The 24822-nt window shown below is 37.1% G+C and overlaps 1 protein-coding gene across 1 annotated transcript; it reads left to right on the top strand.

Moving 5' to 3' along the window:
- The first annotated feature begins 7017 nt into the window (after positions 1 to 7017).
- On the top strand, positions 7018 to 23540 carry inavab (innate immunity activator b). Its single transcript, XM_053316140.1, has 10 exons — positions 7018 to 7134; positions 13873 to 13988; positions 17479 to 17612; positions 19086 to 19208; positions 19303 to 19534; positions 19717 to 19770; positions 19948 to 20251; positions 21019 to 21171; positions 21399 to 22107; positions 22734 to 23540. The coding sequence occupies exons 2-10, from the start codon at positions 13934 to 13936 to the stop codon at positions 22824 to 22826; spliced, it is 1857 nt and encodes a 618-aa protein (XP_053172115.1). The 5' UTR covers positions 7018 to 7134; positions 13873 to 13933; the 3' UTR covers positions 22827 to 23540.
- Positions 23541 to 24822: the final 1282 nt, after the last annotated feature.

Below are 24822 nucleotides of genomic sequence, written 5' to 3'. Positions count from 1 at the left end.
TTAAAAATTGATGGACATTTCTGAAGTTCTGAATACCTTGTTGTACATTGAACTACTGTAATTATTTAATTTTAAATAAAATGTTTTCAGTCAGAGGTTAAATAAGACAAAAATATTTTTTTGTCATGTATTTTCTTTATTTTTCATTGAACATGCTGTCTATATTGCTTATTCATATAGTGCAATGATACTGATATATGACTGAGTATCCAGTGATGTCTTTTCATCAGTGACATTCATAAAAACTAGGTTTGTATAAAAATTTAACATTTAACAGCATTAGTAGAGTACCATTGTATCAATTTCCTGCTGTAAATCATCTTGACATTTGCAGTATAACTGATTTGTTGCATATGTTTACTGTTTTTGTTGTAGTGGTTTGTTTGTTTATTTTTAAAAATGTACATATTGGAGAATTGTTTGTGAATTTTTTGTGAATAATGTTTAAAGAAATGTATAAATTGTTTTGATAAGCTTGCAATTCTAAAATAAAAACCGGGAATGAAAACATTGTTGTGTATTTACTACATAAATTCTTCTTAAAATTCTAATTATGCTAAATATTACCCAATGAATATTAAATTTGAGTTGTTGCGCTCATTTAATGCGTGCAATGAGGCAAGTTTCAAGTGAAGTTCTGGACTGAAATAAGCATTCGCTTCATTCAGCAGTGCTGATATACAAAATACATCCACAATGTAAAAGCTAAAATCCTGCTGCCAAGACGATCATCACAAGCAAAAAAGTTCAATTATAATATTAAGAAAAAGTCAAATAATTGGTCAAATTAATTAATACATTTATGAACTCTAAACAATTTATGGAATTTCCTGATGCAATACTGCAATTTCCTAATGCGTCCTTATGTAAAAGTGCCCAGTTATTAGATGTGCAATAATTGACAGTGTTATATTTCAATGTTTGTGCATAACTCCTCAATTGCCCATTAATGCAGTCACACCTAGCATTGGTGTGATACTGCAATAATGCACCCAAATAAATAAAATAAAATAAAAATGATCTTTGGTTATTTATGAGATATTATCTCTTTAAAATGTAAAGAGAATAAGATAACACAATAATGTCATGACTGAGGCCATGTATTGTGTTAATGTGATGTGTGAAAAAACTGCATGAAGCCATCTCAGCACATTGGTGTGTTCATAAAAGTAAATACACACTGCTTTGCTTTTGCAAAGCAGTGTGTAGACATTTTGTGAAAATGACAAGCAAAACTGGCAAAACTTTCTGGTACTTCTATGACTGTACATAGTCATATACATAATTAATCAACCCAACATCACTGATAAAGGCAATGTAACTCATTGATTTTATCTTGGGAAAAACTCTGATGCAGTCTGACAGTAAATGTCAGACTGCCTGTGAGAAATGTGAGGTAATATCACACTGTCATGTGTGAGTGTGGCAAAAGAAAATACAAACATGAAGGTGAGAAAGAGGAACAGAGCAACAGGAAACAACGAGTAACAGAGTGGAAGGGGTTAGAAATTGTCACATGCAATATCTGAACGTGCTGTGTGTCAATTAAGTTTTCCTGGAAAATTGTTGAACAAAAACTCCCAAGCTGAAACTTTGCCTCTTACAGCGACGTAAATAACTGCCTGCTCAGATCTGACATCTGTGATATCTGCTGTGAGGAAGACTACTTATAAGACAGGTGTGCACTCACCAACATTTTATAATCTCTTATTAGGAACTTGTTTAGCAGTTTGAGCATGAACTGCCACAAGTAACTTCTCAGAAATCAAAGATATTCACACGAGTGCTACAAGGGGAAGTTGGGTAATTGAAAGTTGAAATGTTCATGGGTGCCCACCTATTTTTCAGTTTGAATGTGATATGAATCATGTGGTTTCAGAATGGATGAAACTAGTGCAGGTACCAAGCTATGGGTACCCAGGGTCAGGAGTTTCCCAACCTATACTTCAAAAAGTAGTTGACCGTCTTTTCTTGCAACATTGGTTCAACAGTATGACAAATAAGCCCGCAGTGTAATACAGCAGTTGTGTACATGAGGTTTTGGTGGTATGTCTTTTTTTTTTTTAAGAAACAGTGGTAGTGATATCAGAATAGCATCTGTTCAACCTTAGCAGCAAAATGAGTGAGCGAAAGACGTCTGCAGCAGTTTTTCCATTCTTTGTATTCTGATGTTTATATATCCATGGTGTATCTGATGTTTTATTCTCGCCAATCAGAAAACATTTTAAATTTGGTGCTTTTTTAAGTTAAGTTTTTAAGAAATCTTTTACCAGATGTATTTTCTATTGGTCAAATAAGCATGTTTTATTCTCACTACTGTAAGTTTGAAAGAAAGGGTTTACATGAAAAATATGTATGTCACTGGAAAGCTAAATATTGAAGGTTGCGTATTGTGCTCATTAGAATACCATGTAAATGTCCCGGAACAGAGAGATTCATAAGTTTCACACATGCACATGCCCACACACACACACACACACACACACACACACACACACCAGTGGCGGGAGAAATGCAATGCCAGCCGCTGGTGACTCTGAGGTTTAGTGTATTGCTCAAAGACACTTTGTCAATACGCTGACCTTTTTTGACCTTAAATAACAGATCGGGGATGCTTCACAAAGATGAAATGATTATTACAGATTCATTTTTTTTGTATAGCAAAATCGACAGGAATCAAAAGTTATGTGTCTTGCATTTTTCTTCAATGTTGATGTGAGAGTGATGTTAAAAGGGGATTAAAATATGCAAATGAAAGAAAGAGGGACATCAGTTGTTTTCAAATGTTTTAAGTGTTTTATATGTATATATATAAATATATATAAATATATAGTTTATCACATAAAGGCTTTTTAGATTACATTTCTGAGCTTGTAAGTTTACTTAACTTGCTTACTTGAAATAAAGCAGCTGTAAATCTAAAGTAACAAACTGATTTACTTATAATAGATTTTATATGTTATTTTCTGTGCACATTTTTAGTGTATGCAAACTTTACATGACTTTATAAGATATGAAAGAAATCCCTCAACTAAACTTCCTTTTTTAAATTTACATATTGATTCCACTCTCTGTAATTTCTAAATAATGTGGAATCATTTATAATAATAAAACTTTCATTTGTAAAAGTCCAATTTGAATTTCTAAATCAAAAGCTAAACACTTAATTTTAATAAATGCATTTCACAACACAACAGTTATTCTGTCTGTCTGGCACAGACAGAGTGAAAGGTATAACCTCGGCGTCAGTCTTTTCCGCTGTCAGTTTCTGTTAATGGTGAAATGAAAAACTTGTGATGTTCCCACAGTAGTGCTGCAGGTCCTCTATAGTTGTGAAACGCTCATTACAACAGTGAGCTTGAGAACTAAATCAGTCATCAAGTGTGGATTACATCAAACTTGTAAACCGAGTATTATAAACTGTTGGAGGACAAATATGTTTCAAGTTCAAGACCTTTATTTGTTCCCGACGGGTAATGGGTTTTGCTGCAGGAGCAAATGAAAAAAACAACAACAACAACATAGGCCACACACACATTAAGTTAAGAATATTTGTAAGAGAAAGAAAGAAAAAGTAGAAACAGGTGCTGAGGCTACCAGTACTTTACAGAGTTGAGCAATGAAATGGGTATGGTGTTGTTGTCTGAAGTGTTGGGGGTGGAACTGTCAGATGAAATAGACTGTGCTTGTCTTTAACTGCTGTTTGTTGTTGAACTTTTCTGCAGAGTGTCAATAATTTTGCTGCTGCCTCTAAACTGAATCACTGTAAAATTACAAATGCTACAATTCAATTCAATTCAATCATATGAACCTCAGGATTCAGCTAGATGTATCAACTTATTATCAAAGTATATATCATATTGATGCTATATTGATATATTTACATCATAGTAGATTGGGCTTTTCCTGGATTCTTCCATGATTTTGAGCTTAATAATAATAGTACACAATACAATAATAATAATTGTAAATAAATCATATTGTAGAGTTGGAACTGAGTAACAGTAAGTAGTGAAAACCTCACCATTACAACTATCATACTGACATTTTTTCTCAGCACAAATATCACCAAAGTTCAGATTATATACAGCATATGAAAACACTGAAAGTCATACGAAATATTGTTAATATATTTGAATATTCATCAGTAAGCATTGCATACAGCTGCACTGAATTTGGCAGTATGTGAACACAGTATTTTTACTTCGCTGTTCTACCACAATGCAGGACGTTCACATCGAGGGTGCATGCCAACACTGCAACTCTCAGATCCTTTGGTGATTGGTTGTGGTTACCTTGTTCCTTAAAACAGTACGCTACATGTAACCCAGTTGCTCTGTACAAAGGTAGCTCACTGAGAAAGTAAGAACATAAGCAGACTTGCCATCTGTTCCATTTGCTGGCGTTTATACAGAGGAGTTTCTCCCTTTTTGTTTCCTGTTTCATTGTTAAAAACTCATTACAGTCAGGCTGTAACTTAATCTCGTCTGCACATCTGGAAGCAAATATCAATCACATATGAACCATGAGTTCAATAATATGCATAATTTCCATAAATTCCAAAGAATAGCTCTCCCCCCAGTGAAAAGTGGTATCAAAACATGTCAAAGGACCATGCTTTCAGAGCTATTCATGACAACATGAACTAGCTGAAGAATAAAACCACTGAGACCTATGTGGTTGAATGTTATTGTTTCAAGAAGGAGGTACTTCTAAAAACTGACTTTGTTTACCTTTAGATGAGGACTTGATCTGCAGTCAATCTGAAATGTAGAAGTTATTAGATATATATTGTCACATTGTGACAATGTGTGATTTTAATTCAACAATTTCACAGAATATACAATATTCCAAGTGTGCTGTTATTTCAATCAATCAAACTGAACCAGGGCATTCAATTTGTTTTACTTTTTGAAACTGAAATTAATTAACATAAATTCTGATTTACATGAATGAAAGCATATTTTCTCACAGCCTCAAATGTGGAAACATGATTTATTCAACTACAAATGTCATGGTGTGTCTAGTGTTAAAATGAAACTGATGATCTGTTTCATTACTTTTCATTTAACCACCTTTCATCATCATGACATGTCTTGAAATTACTTCTCACTTAAAGAAGACTTAAAAGTGTCCATTTGGCTTCAGTGCAGCAGAAGTGAATAATTTAGCTTTAATAATGAATGTCATTAAGTTTGATGTACTAGACAGTAGGTCCATAGCACAGAATGGTGAACTACATTTATGATTATTATGGTTGCATGGCATACATTCTGATATATATATATAGTCAAGCCCGAAATTATTCATACCCCTTTTGGACATGCCACTTTTTGTTCAAATGTAAATAAAAGCTGACTGAAATATTTTTTTTACCACAATGATGCCTTTTGTACATCGTCTTTTTATCTTCTTGGAGACGCCTGTGTCACTTCCGGTCAAAAAACAACTTGCTGGTTGAATAAAAGTAACTTTAAGTCAAAATTTGCCAGGGGTATGAATAATTTCGGGCTTGACTGTATATATATATATATATATATATATATATATATATATAAGTTTTGCTTCTGGTGGCAAGACTACATTGCTGATTAACATTTTAATCAGTGATAAACTAATCATATTATTGAGGCTAACAGGGAAATCAAAGATAGTTATTTTTGTGTTATTTTCCTATTTTTCTAGATTAGTATGGATTGTATTTTGTTCATTCTTTACTTACTGTTCCTTTGTAGGGTCAATGAGGTTGAGACATCAACAGTGTACTTAGGCAACACTCTTTCCTCACAGGAAATTGATTGGTTTACAGTAGCTACATCCACACTTAACATAATACATAAAAACACACCACTAACTATCCAATGGAAAAACAAAAAACAAAAACGTATTACTACACATACCCAAAAGTTGTACTAATAAAACAAATATATGTATACATGTAATAGAAAATAATAAAATACTCAATGTGCAAAAAGTGCCAGTAAAAGTGCACTGTAGTATCTAAAAATTATCTAAAAGGTAACACCAAAAAAAAGAAGGATACACAGTCTAAAATAAAACCGCAGACATTACTTCAGCACACCAAACAGTCTGTCTGCAGATGGCAGGAAAGACTTCCTGTAGAGTTCCTGCATATTATAAGCATCTTTAAAAATGGGTACAAATGCTCACCTGATACTGTGTGTGTTGTTGATCCCTGGGTGGCAGATCACGTGGTTTACAAGCTTAAAAGTCTAGTAACACACTCCTGACCTCTACTGGCTCTGGGGCTACTCCAATACATGCTGTCCTCTTCGGTCTAAACATGCATAACTTTGGCCATGTTGAGAAATAAGTAAGTGGTTTTGACGTCAGATTCAAAAAAAAAGAAAAAAGAAAAGCGATTATTCTGATTAACCAGCATCATCTGTGCCCGTAAACCGCCCACACAGTTACGGAGAAGTGGATGGTCTGTGAGACATTCAGGAACCCATTTCAAGCTCGTACTTTACTACTATAGAGATTAATATAACTGGACGCCCTTTTAAATGCTACTAGAAGACAGTAATAGCATATTAACCCCTCGGAGGATTCCAAAGGATGTAAGTTATTGTTTTGTTTTAGCAATCAAGGATTTATTGGACGATTCTGCCCAAAAAGATGAGAACAGACACCAAAAACGTACATAAGACATGCACCTCAATTAATTTGAATAAACAGCCATATTGACTTGAAATTACCATTTTCATTATTAAATTACTGAGTTTTTTAAATTGACTTGATACACACCTCGCTTAGAAATCAGGTGTCGGAGACGCGGTTGCCATGGTAAATACGTAATGTTTTTAGTTCGGCCGTGTTTTCGACAGCACCTGAAGGCAGCACGCTCTGCTTCACTTCTCTCGGTCTTAAGGAGCAACTTCTCCAGCAAAAGTTGCGTTTGAGTTTTTAACAGTTGTTTTTATTGTTTGTGCTTCACTTTATCCCTTCGTTTAGACCTCAGATGCGTAACCTGAAGACTGAGTGTCATTTTCTTTTGTTATTTCGTCAATAAACAAACTTCTAGCTCAAATCTGGAGGAATGCGGAGCCAGTGGAGCACAGATTGTATGGATGCAGATGAGCCACGATGCTAGCGGGCTAACTGGCTACTGGGGTAAGAAGACCAACAGAAAAACTTGCATTAAAGGTTTTGTTTAAATAACAGTGTATGAATTTTGGTAGTGGTTTATTTATCCACTGCTACGGAATTTACAGTGTCCTTGAAGTTAAATAAAAGTCCAAGTGTTCCTTAAAGAGAAATGAACAACTCAGCCACTAAAACGAGTTTCCAAACGTTGTGAAACTCCTTTAAACTGGGGCCCAGCACCTTTATGAAGCTGGATGAGCACCCCCCACACCTTCCAGGAAGATGTCTATATCACTCAAGTTGGACTTTTGGACTAACAGATGGGGCTTTTATGGGGAGATTGTCAAATCTGTTTAACAAGCCTGTTTATTTATTGTGTGAATCTACATGTATTGAAACAGATACATTGCTCTAATGTATATAACAGGTGTGTATTTATTGTGCCATTATAGTCAGGTAGTAGTCGTTATAGATTTTCACAGTACTTATAACTTTAACATGAAGGTAAACAATAAAACAGATTGTTTTCTTTCTTCCTATAATTAACATGGGCTTCATGGGAAGTCCCTGGCGTTTTTTTAAATTCTCGTGACCAATCTGTGTAAAAGACAACCATCACCATGAACAACATAAGGATATATGAGACTGCGCTGGCCAACAGAGAAGTAATGATCTTGCAACATCCTCTTTTAACAGAAAGCAAGACAACATATGTGAGAGGAACAATGAAGTCCAGGTTACAGAAGTATCTGATGTGGTCTTGCATGCATTGACATTCAGTATTGTTACTTGATGGTGGTATTATAATAGTAACAACTTTCAATAGCAGGCACAGATCCTCCCCACAGGTGATATTTTTCATATATAATCTCTATGGTTTGCTTCAGTGCAATATTTACATTAGCTGGTTTGTGATTGCTGTCCATTGAAGTATATCCGCAATCTACACATTCCTAAATACTGACCTGAGGGCAAGAGGACAGAAGTGGCTTAACCTCTGAGACCTCTGTGACCTGCTGGTGGGACGGTCATAACTAAGTCATGCTGTGCAGCCAAACATTGTTTGAGTCCACATAACTTTATTTTAATGTCTGCCAGAGATTTAAAGTTTCCAAATCTATAAGGTAAAATTTTGGAGGACTTAGCATAATATGATGGACATCTGAAATATTTCCATTTAATGGAAATTAGTGCAACCATAAAAACAAAGACTCTTGAAATACAATAATATACAGATTATTAAAGCAGGAGCAGGATACTAGTGTAGGGATGTAGTATTTAAATGACTCTAATTTGTGTTGACGTGTTTAAACTTGTCTTGATGCTCAGCCACAATGCAGGGCTCTGTCACAGTTTAGAATAGGTCTTGATTTGCATAGTTGTGCACATACTTCTAATTCAGTGATCCACATCAGACACACCACTTCTTCACGCATGCTAGTTTGAGATACTGTATTTATTTCTCATCTTCATTACACTTAATTAGAGCCTTTAGGCAACACAAAGCTTAAAGCAGGCTGCCGACACAGAGAGTGATGGAAACCAGTCAAACAGTGGGAGGGAATCAGCAGCTTGCTTTGTTTGCCTTTTAAAGCCTTTGCGGCTGTAGTATATTAGTGCACCTTTATGGGACTTTTTAATGACGCCACTTTGATTTCAGCATAATTACAACAAAATATTTTTTTGCACCAGGTATGTGTAATTGTGACTAAACCTGCCCTCTAGCAGCTGATGTCTCTTCACACTGGCAGCGGTAGTCAAGCTGAACATTTATAAAAGGACTCAAGAATATGTAAAGAATTTGTTTTACCAGCTGCTGTGTTTCCTACACAAAGCCGTCTCAGTCTCTCTGGGACTTCTGGTTTATATAAACCAACCATGACATCCACCAACTGGTTACTTCTTCACTGGACACATGTCTGTGTTGTACAGCAGTGTGAGAGGGAAGTTGTTTAACCAGGCTAACTTGTCTTATCAATAAGCATGTTGAACTTAAAACCTTTACCTGCACAGTTTCGGTAATTATGTTACTGATAGGGGAACTCTGTGCAAACTCATTTCCCTCAGCTTCAGCACTACTGAAGTTTTACACCATGAATCTGTGTCTAACTGGATTTTAAAATGTGCCTTTTGATTATTTCCTTTTTAACAGCTACAACACTCTTGGCATCAGTGTTGGCATTACCTCTGAACTTTAGTTTCCCATGATCAGAGGAGATTATTATGAATTTGCATGACTGCAGTTCACTTATATCTGATTTTAAGTTAACAAACGTCTTGGCATGCAGCCTGTTTACACAAAGTGCTGTTGCTTTACTCTGTTAACTGTACAAGCACTTGTAGTTGGACAGTGTTTTCCCTCCCTGCAGCCTTACTTCACAACCTCTTTGTTTTTTTAAGTGATTCTGTCTATCATTTTAGTGAAGGTGTTGATAGAGTAGCTAATAAAATGCTACCAATGAAAGGTTTTGTGGTGTGTCTGAAGAGTAGAGCTGAAACAAGCTGTGTATATAATACATTTGTCTAGGCCTGAAACTAATGATTATTTTCATTACTGATTATTATGATTATTTTTATGAGTAATTGACTAATCTTTTAATACAATATATTTAGTTTGATGTAATGTGAGACCAGGAAAAGCAAACCTTTCATAACCTGAAACCATTAATTATTTGGCAAAAATGGTGAATGAGTTATTAAAATAGTTGCTGATTAATTTCCTGTTGATCGACTGATTGATCGACTCATCATGCAGATCTAGATTAGTTGATAAAAAGGAAAATAATTTGCAACAATTTAAAGTATAGATGAATTGCATCAGTGATCAAAAGCCCTGTGGTTTTCCTACTTTTCTCTGTGGTACATCGTTGTAACCAGAATATTTTTGGGGTTTTGGACTGCTGGTTGGACAAAACAAGTTATTAAAGATGTTATCTTGGGCTCTGGCTAATTAATTGACAGTATTACATTGTTGTTGTTTTTTACATTTTAGACTAAACAATAAATCAAAAAAATAATAATTTGAAGATTAATGAAAATAGTTGCTAGTTTCAGCCCTACTAAAGAGGTTCACCAGAAACCTGCAGCCCTTCAGTGGTTAAAGCATCCCATCATGCATTAGCCTCCGGTATGCCATGCTTGACTTCGGAACACACTTCGGAAAACCCTCTGATCATCAATGTATGTAGACGGCGTTTCATAGACTAAAGACTGCAGATGATGTGATAATCTGTGATAAGCCAATACCTGCAGATAATATCAGCCTGCCAACATGTCTGTTTAGTTTCAGTCGTTGCTTGTTAACCAAACACAAACAGCACAATACAAGACATCAGATGTCTGATTTTACAGAATGGACTATGTCTGATGAATTTCAAGATAATTATCTACATGGTCGGTTTCTGTGAAATTTACCCAGTCATGCTCACACTGTGAAAGCTAAATGTAGAAATTACTGAACCGAATGATTTGTACTTCATTGCTTTTGCCAGTGCTGTGTCATTTGAGATCTGATTCTTGAGTGTCTGGGAATTGCTGGACCTTTTTTCGGCGTGTCTGGGCACCAACATTCCTGGAAAGCCAAAATGAATATTGAGATCCAGAATGAATGTGAGCCATGCAGTAACAGAGCAGGTGCTGCCTTTGAGTGTCTGTAAATCATGCAGACTATCCCACAACCATGTGTTTCCCTCTTCTTAGCGGGGACAAAAAAACGACACAGCCTTTTTAGTGGTGGTCCGGAAGTAGGAAGAGAAATGGTGAAGTTTCAGATGCTCTAGAAATGAATATCTAAGCTATTTGTAAGTTCATAATGGATTATTCATTTTTACTGTTCCTTTGAACTAGGAGATGGTGATAGATATGCACGGACCAGATATTTGATCTTTGAACATGTAGAGCTGAACTGTCACAGTAGTTAGCAATGATTTATAGTTGTCTTTGCAAGAGAGTCGTGATTTAGCTTAGAGAAACTGTCACACAAGCCTTGGGGTGGAGTTATACAACTTAACTCCTAAAATGTATTAACAAACATAATTTGTATCTATTGTCCCTCTGTGTATCCATCCAGTCAAGGCAGAAGTCCGCCCACTTACAACCCGGTTTTGCTTGTGGATTTTTCCCATTATAAGGGGAGTTTTTCCTTGCTGCTGTCGCCAAGTTCTCGCTCCTGGGGGAATGTTGGGTCTCAGTAAAATAAAGAGTACAGTCTAGACCCGCTCTATGTGAAAAGTGCCTTGAGATAACTTCTGTTGTGATTAGGTGTTATATAGCCTAAATAAAATTATATGATACTAGATTTTTTTTTTTACACATAGCCTACTGTATATTGTCTTGGGCCTCAAAACTTGGTTGTACTGTATCAATTGTGTTTTTCTAGTTGGACAAAGGTTTCAGTCAGGTTGCCACCACCCCTCTTATTAAGCCGCTGATAAGAGTGTGAAGTTAAGGGTAATTTCTCAGTATCCTGGTCATTGTTGTTGACACAGTTTCAGACTCAGATGGGAGAGCGGAGTTATATGATACTGACTCAAGTGCTCAGCCCTCTCTCTGTTTGTGGCCACTCCTCTTCAGCAGGCAGCAGCTTTCTTAGTGGGTGAGTCTCTCATTCCTATCCTGACTCTACACGGCTTGGCTTTTGTGCATTTTTGTCCACTCAAGTTGTGAAATCTAACGGGACAGTTTTCACTCTTTGGATTTTAACAGTTTTTGTGTTGTTTTTATAAAATCATAATGTAAGTACATTTTTCATATATTGTCCAGTCATCTGTCTTTCCTTTTTATGTCTTTTTTTAAAATTATTCTAGTGTCTTCTAAGTGATATCATTTTATGTGGACTATCATTGTGTTAGTTTTTTTTGATATAATACACAAAATGTCAGTGTTGGTGTGATCATTTGGAAATGATAACACAACAGATGTCCGACTCAACATTAAGAAAGTGTTATGCTCACTGCTTGGCTTATCAAGAGGTTCATATTGAATATTTGGATGGTTAGACACTACAGTGCATCAAAGTACTTCAGTAGTTTTGGTTTCTTTCCTTTAAAACACAACCCCATCCATGTGCAGGATTGAGCAGCTGTAGGTTTTTCAGGGGATTTCAGTGAGTAGCGTACTTGGGTGGAGAACTGAAAACACTCAGAGACATATGATTGACAGCTTTTAAGGCACAGCATGTGTTACTGGGAATGGTTGTATGAATCAACATTCTTGATTATTGATATTATCAAATTGATCAGCAAATTGATTTTTATAATATGACGGCAACAAATGATTATTTTCATTACAGATGAATCTGCTGATTATTTACTCATTTTGTCGATTTAATAATTTGGTCTGTGACATGTTAAGAAATAGGAGAATTCAAATTGCTTATTTTGTCTGACTAATAATCTAAAATGTCAAGATATTCAAATATCTGTCACAAAAAAGAAAAAAGGCAAATCTTCACATTTGAGAAACTTGAACTATCGAAAATTTTGCATTTTTGCTTAAAAAAAATGACAATGAAACAACAAAATGAACTGTGTAAATGTAATAATTTTACTCCCTGAAAAATACAATGGAGTAAATTATTTTTTAGGTATCAATAATAACAGTTGTATGCAGAAAGTGATACAAAACATAGGTTGAGTGAACATTTCTACAAAAGTGGATGATGTATACATTCAGTTTTCAACAGTGGTTCAGTATGTTGTTACTGAAGTGTGCTACACTTCAACTGTTCCTTAATTGTTGCAAACAGCAGCCTGTTATCTATGATTCGGAGGCGTGAATGGTCACTCACTCAGAGTCATATGAGCTGTGTGGAGGATGTGTCATGTTCAGGTCATTTTCAGGATGATAATGGGATTCATTCTATGTATTCCCAAATGTCACTATGTGGCTGGTACTTCTAGCTGGGACAGGTCTCCCACTGTGAAGGAATGCAACCACCGTCACATTCCTGCGTCCAATTTAGTTAATCATCTAACTGGCAGTGTCACAGTTTTGATTTCACACCAGCTGAATTTATGGCTCATAGTTGGAATAAAATAATGGCGGCGACATGACATCAGAGACTAACAAACAAGTAGTCACAGGAACCTCCCTAGACAATGATTACACCTGGCTACAGGGTCAGGGAGGCAAGTCACACATGAATCATTCAAGGAGCAGGTCACACGATTAAGTAATCTGCAGTCTTTGGAAAGCTTGTGTTAATGCTGTTTGTATTGAGACTATGGATTCTGACTCATTCAGCCATGCAACTACTCATCCACAGTGGGGTCTGAAAGTCTTTGCTGTTCTCTTAAATGAGAAAGTGGTCTCAGACTTTTGGACCCCTCTGTATTTCTTTGTAAATCCTGCTTATGATCCTATAAACAGCATGCTGCTCTCTGGACTAGAGTGTTTCAATCAGTTTGGTTTGTTCTTTTGAAAATGTGCTGACACAAGACAAGTCAGTTGTGAAATTATAGTGAAACAATGTGCAATGTTTAATACTGTTAACTCAATGAAATCTTTGGGAAAACTTTTCCTTGATGAAGTTTGACACATTTGTTGGATATCATCTCTTGAAAACAGCTGTTTAGTTCATATTTATTTTGGAGGTTCCACCACGATCACAATCAGTGGTCATCATCTTTACACTGTGTGATTAAGGAAATGGTCCACCAGATGAAACAGGATGTCCTTTACTTTTGTGACATTCAGGTTTATGTAGACTTGGAAAAAAGTTTGAAAATAATGATGGTTCCCTAATACTGAAATTATACTTTACAGGACACAGTGAGTGTCGACATTATTTGAAGAACAGCAACGGGAACTTGATGTGCTGATCTCTATGGAGGGCAACGGAGAGATCAGTGATAGCGACAGCGGGATCATCCTTCATTCAGGTAAAACATTTTTTCTGTTTTCACTTTCAGACATTTTAGAAATGGAATGACTCAACATCTCAATCATAACTGGTATTCTGTTGAGATTCTAGTCTAATTGACCAATCAAAGTGCAATACAATACATACTAACATTCAGACATTCACACACATATTTATACACAGATGGTGTCGCCATACAAGGTGCCACCCAAGGTGTCATCAGGAGTTATATAGCGCTTCCTATTCAAAGCGTCTCACTATGTTTCTATGCTCACCCATTCACTCAAACACACACACGCACACACACACACACACACACACACACACACACACACACACACACACACACACACACACACACACACATTTGGGTTCAGTGTCTTGCCCAAGAACACTGCAACATGCGGACTGGAGGAGTTGGGGATTGAACCACTGACTCACTCCACCTCCTGAGCCACAGGCGCTGTGATAGAGTGCACATTCAGGCCTTGAAATAGTTGTTAGTGTAATATTGTAACATAATAGGATTTGATCATGAAGACTCGCTGTAGTTCACTGCAGCAGTTTGGTGCTTGGCTGCATTAAGTTGTGATTGTTGGAGTTCTACATTGGTGATAATGAGAAAATTAGACTGCATGTGGCTGGTTGCCTAAATGTGTCTGAGGAACGCTGGACTGCTTTACTAAATTACTTGGGTTAATGTCAAAATAGAAATGTGGGACTGACTTATTTTAGAAGTTTAAACACTTTATTGTGAAAATATTCTTTTACTATTCAGAGTTTGAATTCAAATGGATATATTTGTGAGTCTTACAGCCTTGATTTTAAGCACAAATTCATAAAAACAAATGTTTTAGCCTTTTAGTAGACCTTTGCTAGAGGCTCAAATGATTGTTGAAACTAAGCACATACTTAGTCCAACCCAACTTGTGGTACTCTTATCGCAGCACCTGCTTACTAGATAACCTTGAACAGAAGACAAAGAACACCATTAAGTTTGGTCAAAACATATATGTAAAGATATTAGTAATGTGTATGACTTTGTAAGTGACTATGGGCCCTTGTGGGAATAAAATGTCAGAATGTTTAACACTCAACACGCCTGTGGTGATGGTCATAAATAATGAATCTTATTGACTCCTTCTGGCTCAGTTATCTGTCATGTGACAGAAATGTTATTCCTTCCTCTTAATAGTCAACATCTTCACTATTTGAACCTTGAATATCCTCAACTGTTTGCTAATCTTATACTTGAGTTGTTAAAGTCAGACCCAGTTCATAACATAAATCTTGTGACACAGTTCACCTCTTTTACTTAAGAACTATTATTGAATCAGTCATGCTTGTGTTGCAACTACTGTTTAGCAAAATGACATCCTTTCAGAGGATAACACAATCATAGAAGATTACAGAGTTAATTACTGCTGCTATAATTCTCTTTGCTTTGAGTTATGTTCTCAATAAAATACGTACATTTTTAAATCTATCCTCCTGCTCCGACCCACATTTGATTAGTTTTTATATCCACTGAAAACAAGTTGTCATGTGAAAACTCTTTGTGGTCCATTGTGACTTGTTGCCAGATTAGTCGCTGTGTCCTGCACAACACAGAGAATATGCAAAAGTGATTAATGTGAGCAGTGTGGTTTGGGTTTGCTTTCAATTGTCCAAACACATGGTAAAAGGACAATAAACGATCTGGGTTTAAGACAGTATTTTTGTTTTTGTTTTGTTTGAACATATGTTAGTAAAATAATGGTGATAGATTAAGATAAAGTCCCCCCCCTCACAAAAAAAAGCAGTCAATGTGGCCTTTTTTCTGATATTTTATATGAATTAAACAAAAATACTAGTGAATATCAGTCTTGTCATCATTTTGCTCTTTGTGTTTTGTAAGCCAATTAGTATTTCGGAGCCAGTCAGTCCACTTCGTTAAAGGTCGCCTGCTCCTTCAGTCCCATATGGTAGCAGCCTCATAGCACCAGCACCAAACCTTGTTTTTGCTACGCCCTGTAGTGTCTACTGATTAGTTCTGGCCTTTCTGACATTCCTTGTGTCTTAATTGAGCCACATGATGTCTGCTCCATACAATGAGAAAGTGTCCATCTACAAAGAATAGGACCATTGTCACTGTAGTAAGAGGAATTCTCTGCCCTATTGTAGTGCTGTCACACTTCTTTCCTGTCGCACCTCCAGTGTTTGTCAGTACCTGCAGGGATTCTGTTAATAATCTCTGAAGGTATGTGCTACTCAATGCATTTTGCCTGAAGCCACTCCCACAGCTCTGAGATTAATCTTGAAGTCATTAGTCACCAAGGCCACAGACAGCACCAGTCCAACACTCACACATTGTTTATAGTTACAAAGATCCTCATACTTACTTTGCAGTTTCAGTGTCACTATTGAAACCAACAATAAAAACTAGAGGTATGTTTTCTGTTCAGTTGAACCATTGTGTTGTCTGTTGTGGCCTCAGGACTTACAGCAGTATAATGAAGCATAATATAATAAAGTCTATGGTGCTATAATATGTGTGTACAATGAAAAATATAATTGTTGGCAAATGGCAAAGCGAAGAATATCATCTACTTCAGGGATGTGTATAATTTGGGATATTGTTTTGGGGTTTTTTTTCACCTCAGTGAATGTATACATAAATGTAACTGCTTAGTCATTAATTTGGACTCAATGATTGATATATGGCTTAATGCAGTTGTGGCAACATGAGTTAAAATACGTTCCAAATGTATTTATATGACATTAATTAATAATAATAATAATAAAATAAAATGACTAAATTAATATGTTTGGGTTTTAGACATTTTAAGACATCACCGCAGGCTCTGAGAAAGTGGGATGAGTAGATAAATCAATTATAAAGTTAATAACTGCATTCTGAAACAGAAGAAATGCCATTCAATGCATTGCAACACCATTAGTCACAACCTCCAAAAGGAGCACAGCAGATCAACATGTCTATGACACAGTGTCAACAAAAACTGAAGACGATAAGCTTCATAAAGGTGGATTTATTGCACACCTACTGTATCGGATTACGTAACATTCAGCTAGGTGCACCAAATAATCTGGCTGCTCAGTGTATGTGTAGAGTATGTAATACTGTATATGCTTCTGGTCAAAATAATGGCTGGATTCATTGATTAGTAGACAATCATAATCATCATAATCAATGATGGTTTCATCTTTTCCAGTGTGAAGATCGTCATTTGTTTTACTCTGTATTCTATCATTGTAAATAAAGAGACTATAGATCAGGTTAAATTAGGTCATCATTAGGTTTCTCTTTGGGCTTTTGATACTTTAGGCACTTCTCATATTTGTACATGTTAATTACAAATCTATGTCTATACTTTGCTTTTGCTCATGTTTTGTCATTTATATTTCCACTTTAAGCACTTCTGCTCTTGTGTGTTGAGTATTGAATAAAGAAGTTCGTAACCGTCACATTTCAATCACATTGTCTCTTCTTTTGTCATTGCATGACTCAGGCTCTGACAGCCCAACATCACACACGAAGGATGTAAACACACACACGCGAGCCATGAAGCTCAAGCACCAGGCACTCCAGGACCGGCTAGAGATCTGCATACTGGAGCTGAAGAAACTCTGCATCCGAGAAGCTGTGAGTAATTGTAATCTACAAATGTACTGACAGACTCAAATCTAGCAATTGGCCTTGCATACACGTCACAGAGCAGTGGAGTTACATAATCACAGTGGTCTAATTTTATTCAAATCTATGCTAAGCCTTTTATAAAGGAACAAAAGGTGTGGTACTTTAGTGCAGGATGTTTGATGACACACTCTACCGCAGGGTAACAATGCAACCTGCAAGAGGGGACATTTCAGAGACTTGTTCGGCCATGTCCATGCTAACTTAGATGAATTAGAAAATAATGTTCTGACAAGTTTTCTGTCCAAACTTGTGTTTTGGGATAGTCTCTTTCTGAGCATGAACAGAACATCTGAGTTAGCAGATTGATACCAGGTCATATAATAATCATAGGTTGCAGTTTTGTAACACTTTTCTGAAAAGACAAAACTAGTGACTTTGTATGCACAGAAGACCTTAAAAGAGACAAACATGTTTCATTTCTACGGTTCACATCAGACAGGGAGTCACTGGTAGGAAACAAAAGGTCTTTTAATCCATCCTCCTCCTCTCATATGTGACATCATTGTTTTGGCTCTTTCCCACTATCAACAGCACAAATATTTTCCCCTGTCATTTCAGGTACAATTAATATACCGCATATTGTGGTTGCAAGGTTTTGTTTATGTTTTTATATGTAAATGTTCCCATAACAACCTGGGTTTCAGTGCAATACGAGACTTCAATCATTTTCAGTCTTTCCTGAGTCTTGTTCTCTCTGTCACTGGGAATTATCAGATAAAGCATAAAAAGTGCCATATAGTCAGTCATTGTGAAACTGGACACATACTCAGGTTTGATTGTGTCTGCCATGTGTGGGTGCTCCACGGTAAAATCCCAGGACTGATCATTCTTTGCTGTTGACACTTGGGCTGGGTACTCCTGTTGGGACATGCTCAGGTGAACTATTGGGAGACATGATGCCGCTCCCTTCTCTCTGTGACAAAAGCACAAATAAGCTAATATGCCACACTCATGTTCTAGTGCGTCTGTAAAGGTGGCTGGCTGGGAATGACTCAAAGAAACAGTTTTTATGACTGGTCTCTCTGATGATAGCAGTATCCATGCGTTGTCATGCTCTAGGTTTAGTTTGGACACAGGTACTCGATTCAGTCAGAAACTGAGACCTAAAGAATGTGTTGTGAAAGGAAATCTCAGCAAAAGTTGAATTGTGCAACAGACTCCCTGAACCTATATGTCTCAACATGTAGGGAGAAGAGAACATGATACTTGTGCATAATTTCAAAATGCCATGGATATGGCTGAAATAACTCTCTGAAGAGTTGAAAATTAGCTTTATTTGAACTAAACTTCAGGATTTATTAGTGCTTGAAACAATGTCTTTGTATTAAACATTTCACCAAATCTGTCTTCAGATTCATACGTCTCCTTGTGAACAGTTTTTGATTTGTAATATGTTGATGTGATTTATGTGTGCTTCAGGAGTTGACAGGCCAGCTGTCAAAGGTTTATCCTCTACTGCCTGGAGAGAAGCCACCACAGATTCGAAGACGCATCGGAGCTGCTTTTAAACTGGATGAACAAAGCATCCCTCAAGGAGCAGAGGTACAGAAGAAGTAGCATTTGACTGAATGTGAGACTGTTGTTTTTTTTTTTTTACAATACATAAACCTCCATCTCTCTATCATACCCTTTACAGGAATCCGAGCTGAATTTAGTAGATGCTGAGTTAGCACTGCAGATGAAAATATACGAGGCAGCACGTAAGCTCTGTGAAGAGGACCACATGAGCAAGGCTGTTAGAAGAAGCCGTGTGCAACAGTGCAAACGAGAGGAAAAGAAACTCAAACAGCTACAAGAGACAGCCTTTCACCTGCGACTGGAGCACGGTCGATCATCACCACTTCCTGCTTTTAATATTGCACAACAAGGTGAGAGACATTCGGTCAGTTGACTAGAAGATAATTTGACATCAAATCCCTTTCATGATGATCCTTGCAGGGAATTAATTGATTTTCAGTTGTTGATTACTTGTAGTGAATAATTTGTAACATGACTTTATGAAAACGGAAATCTTTGTTTGAAACCTCATATCTGAATTTTTATTTTTCAGATCTGGGTACATCTGATGACAGCTCTCTGTCTGACTCAGTAGTTCAAGATGAAGGTAAGACTCAACTTGGCCCAAGTTCTCCTTGTAGGAAAGCTGTTTGTTTTCAAGAGCAAGACAAATGCTCTTATTAAGAAATGCTCCTTCAAAAATTACACAAAGACTCTGTAGAGATGTATTGACACTAAATAACTTTCAGGTACTATACACTATATCGTTTATATTTTTCTCTAGAAGTGACGAGCCAGCCGTCACAGCCATTCTCTGGACTCCCTTATCCAGGAGAGACTGATCCTCGACAGCCGCTCCCCATGTCCTCTCTGTCCAGCGTAGACGGCTCCTACCTGTCTCCAAGTGTGACTCCACAGCCGCCACTGACGCCGTGCCAGTCTCCCCATCCAAGCCTCAACTCTACACTGAGTTTAAACTCAAGCCCCGCATATGATGCTCCTCCCATCCAGCATTCCCCATGGACAGAGTCGAGTCTTGACCAACCATACCAGAAGAACAAGAAGTCACGTTCTTCCAGCAAGACCAGGTAACTTGGACCATCCATCCTGACTTCTTTCCTGTTACTCAGGTTTTTAGTTTGGAAAAAATAAGGGTTTGTAAGGCTTGTTTTGTAGTAATCTGTGTTAAATGGAAATGTTTTGGCTACTAGCACCCACATCCACTCACAAGCTTGTGTGTGAAGTGGTTCTGGTTGGGTTCTTTGGAAAAGACAGAAAAAAACAGATTGAAGCGATAAGTAGCACCCAAAAATGTTGTTGTACACAGGAGCTATGAAAAGACTAGCAACTGATTTGTCAATTTTAGCTGCTTTGTATCCTTCTTACTGTTTCTAGTTGTGATTATTGGTACTGAAAACAAACACATACAATCTACCTGTATAATAGATCCTCCTCAATTTGCTAAGTAATTTCCAGTGCAAACCCTCTTAACCACTGTTGTTTCAGCCATAAAGTAGATGTCAGTGTTGTTTATGAATGTGCAACACCGCCATCTACTTTTTAAGAAATGCTACAACAGTCAATGAATGGGTCGAGCTGAGACAGAACTATAAATCGTAGTAATTTATAGCACAAAGGTGTAATTCAGATTTTATTGTCCAGTAGGCGATTGCTATAATAAAGACTCCATGTTGTAATGATAATAGATATGGTCAAATTTCTTATTATTGGGATTTCTATTGTTTATGTCTGCTATCATGAACAAAGCCTGCATTTTTCTTTCAATGTTTATTTTATTTTTTCATTGTCAAATGTTTTGTATTAAACACATGAACAATATTTATGTGTATTGCAGTCTATCCAAGAGTGAACTGTTGCCACCGTTGGAAACTTGCTTGGCAGAGTCTGCTCTACCGCTGCAGCTTTCCCACCTGAAACTGGGCCGCTCCCAGTCCAGCAGCGCACCCTCCACACCAGAGATGCGTGTGCACAGACAGCTCTCCCTCAGGTAGCCACACCTTGGACATATCTACAGTATTGTGTCACCAGCTGCATGCCTAGGTTAAGCCTGCAATTAACTGCCAATCTCAGTGATACCTTTTATACATTAAATTATTTTAGAAAATATGGATGTCTGTGAAATGTACATATTTAAAAGTTGAATTCGTGCAGTATCTTAGCTGAGCAAGCATGTTAAAATACTTGCTTTGTAACATTCTTGTCTGCTTTGCACAGGTTATCCAACCCTGACTCTTCATTTGGGCCAGAAAAGGAGCGCGGCCGCACTAGAAGTGTGAGGAGGCGACTGACAGAATATGCAATAACTTTACCAGAGACTCCTCCTCCTGCAGTGAATTATGGAAACTGTGCTACCTCTGAGGACAGCAACTCTGAACACTCATTTACATCTTACTCCAGCTCCCTGTGTCAGGAATTGCCTTGCGATTCACCCAAACAGTATCAGTGTGCATTTGTTCACTCTAGCCCAGTTGGCAGCCATGGACCTCAAATCTTCCCACGCACTGGTTTTTATCACAATTCTCAGAACCAGTCCAGCCCGAGTATTCACGAATCCTATTACAACGAGGAAATGGTTTACCCACCTGATGTGGACATGAGGAGCTATTATGCCCAGCAGGCTCCCTGTCCTTCCAACAGATACGACTATTGGTATAGAGAGGCTGCTGTACCCCCACAGAGAGTGCAGAGGCACTTACCTCCTGATATTAGACTTTCCCCCTCACCAGCACAATGGGACCACCCACACTACCGCTCCAGTGGCCTCCCACGACAAGTGGTGAATGAACAGCTGAAGTCGTGGCACTGGCGCAGTCAGATTAAAACACCCAGGGCTCGTTCTCTTGACAGGCAAGGAGCAGTCAGACTGAAAAACATGTCAGCTCGGGAGTCGCCATGCTACCAAAGTCAGAAGTACCACGAACAGGTAAGCTGACAAAACTGTCTTTATCTACAGTCTGTCCAACAATCTGTCAGCCAAACTTAATGCAACAAAAAACTTAAATAATCAAGGAAAATTAATTACAGGAAATCATTTTTACTTGATGGATTTTTCTCATTGCATTTTTGCAAATTATCAGCCCAAAGTGATGTTTTTAATAGGTGGAAATAATTGCTTGTTACATGTTTAAGTTGCTGAAAGAGAATAGAAATTACACTTTCAATTGCCTGTTTCAGGATACTTTCTGTCCAGGAAATGTGTTGTTTTTGTGAAATTTTGGCTTTCCTTACCTGATAGACAAGGGCTGCCCTAACAGGAAAGTGAATTGTGTGTGGGTTATTGTACACCTTCATTAAGCATAAGTTGTAGAATTCCCACCTTCAGTCCTGAACAGCCCGTCACAGCAGAATATGAATTGCAAATTCAGACCATTTACAGAAGACAGTAGATATACTGTCAGACTAAACACCAATACCACAACATCATTGTGACAGGGTGAATAAGCTAAAGATACAGTGAGTGGCATGTTAGCTAATTAACTTCATCTCTTACATTTAAACTATTTTTACCACACATTTGAACCATGGTCGTCTATGATTTTTATTATGCAGGTTATCCAAAGAAGGGCTCTCCAAAGAGCCGCTGGTGACGCTCAGGGGCACTGGGTTGTGGAAGACGGCTCTCACTATGTAAGCGAACTGTAAAGAAATGAAATGTGGACTCCAAACTGAACATGTTGGCTCAGAGGCTGCCACCGGATTAAGCAGTCACAGAACTGAGTTGGATTTAAGATCTTTTGTAATGAAAGTGTGTCATGTTGTTTCACCTGCCTGTTTGTGGAGGGAAGATGGAAAAAATGGAACATCTTCGACTAAAATGCAATTTCGGAACAAAAACACCACAAACTACAGTCTCAGTAATCAACGTCTGTCTGACAATCACAAAAACTAAAGAATATTTTAAGGTAAAGTTGATCACGGAGCTGCCGTAAGAGATTGGAATACATTACTGTAAAGTGCACCTGTTGTTTTTGTCCACTCTTTGTCCACTGTTAACAGTTACAAATACATAAATGAATTGAATGCTTGTTAAATGTGATGAGTTTAAAGGTGATAAATATTCTTCATTACTGAATGCTGTTTTTGAGTTGCAAATGTGTATCTCAAGTCTGGCACCATAAATCAGCTTCCTGCATATTGGGTGTTGGGAAATAAAGTGATTCTTTTCAACTAGCTGTATGAAGGAAAAAAAAAACAATTGTAAAATTATGTAAATGATAAACATAGCTTCTTTTTAAGACTTCATAGATTAAGTACATTTGTGTGTAACATTGCCTTGATTGAATCAATTAGTTAATGAACTTGAGCTACTTCAATTTAGGGTCCCAGTTAATGTACTTTCGGAGGCAGATTTGACTTTTTATATGTGTGTGTGCCTCTTATCTTGAATTACTTACAAACCTAACTAATTGTAACTAGATATTAACTTACTTACATGAGATACTAATTAGCACATTAAGACAAAAGTCTTGATGCTTGGCAGCTATTAATGTGTCAAATTTAAATTTAAATGGGCTTTAACATGGTCTGTCTTGGTGAACAGTGTTTGAGACAGCAGATCATTACAAACTTAATCTTTTTATAAGCACCAATTCATATTAAATGCTGAAGTGAGCTGTATTGAACTGTATTTAAAATACTGCCAGTATGTGAATCACAAGCAAATGTCCACATCTCAACCAAACAAGCTTTTGATGGCAGATCATATGATCATAAGGGCAAATTACTGTAATTCAATAATAGTTACACACTGAGTAGTATTTATTTGTTAATTTATTATGATACCATTGGACCAAAATTTGGAGAAGTGAGACTTGAAATCAGTGAAGACATGGACTGAGTTTGTGAAATCCAGCAGCAGTAAAGACTGTGTCTATTTGTATAAATGTAAGACACCACAATCATGTTACTTTGTGTGAATTTTTTTACTGCCTTTTTTTATTTATCTTTTTTCCATTACAGTAGTTGAAGTGGACCTAATGTGTAATGTTGCTATTAAAATATCTGTGAAAATGTTTTCCCTGGTGAAGTAAATAAAGAGTAATGTTTGCATATTGTTGAGTTTCATTTATTCTAGTCTGGTGAGTCATCATTCAAATGTCAACAGTGTTTGTGCTCCTTCTCTTTGGCCTGGGCGTTTGTTGGCACATTATCAGCTTGTTGGTGCAGGGTACAGATAAATCCTAGCTTATACTCCAATGGGTCATGAGAATCAGAGTAAGTATTGGTCTTTGTGTGTGAATTACCCGTTTACCCCAATGTGGAAGCTCCTGTCCTCCTCAATATGACCAGCACAGTCCAAAAAGGCCAAGCTGTTGTGATGCTTTTAATGTATCTTCCAAAGATTGTCCCACCAATTAGCATAATATACAACAGCAATAGTGGCAGGCCTTTATTGGGTTAGAGTATGTTGAAGAGGACATGCTGTTCCCTGATTCATTAGCCCTTTTGGAAAGCAGTTAGCAACAATTGTCAGATTTACTCATTGCACTTACCATAGTTTGGTAAGATCTCAGAGGTGGTGTAGATGGACAATTCGGTTGTGTATCAGCACACGAGGGATTGAAAGGGAACAAATGTGTCAATAACTACCTAAAAAGGGCATTGCAAAAGGAAATAACACGACTGGTTCCACTTGGAA

The sequence above is a fragment of the Scomber japonicus genome, chromosome 3, assembly GCF_027409825.1.
Source record: "Scomber japonicus isolate fScoJap1 chromosome 3, fScoJap1.pri, whole genome shotgun sequence".
NCBI lineage: Eukaryota > Metazoa > Chordata > Actinopteri > Scombriformes > Scombridae > Scomber > Scomber japonicus.
Note: the sequence above shows the minus strand (reverse complement) of the source record. Positions and strands in the feature narration are given on the sequence as shown.

Coding starts and splice junctions, on each gene's coding strand:
- inavab (XM_053316140.1), top strand. CDS start 13,934: ATGGAGGGCAACGGAGAGATCAGTGATAGCGACAGCGGGATCATCCTT. Junction 20,252..21,018: donor CGTTCTTCCAGCAAGACCAG/GTAACTTGGACC, acceptor TGTGTATTGCAG/TCTATCCAAGAGTGAACTGT. Junction 21,172..21,398: donor CACAGACAGCTCTCCCTCAG/GTAGCCACACCT, acceptor TGCTTTGCACAG/GTTATCCAACCCTGACTCTT.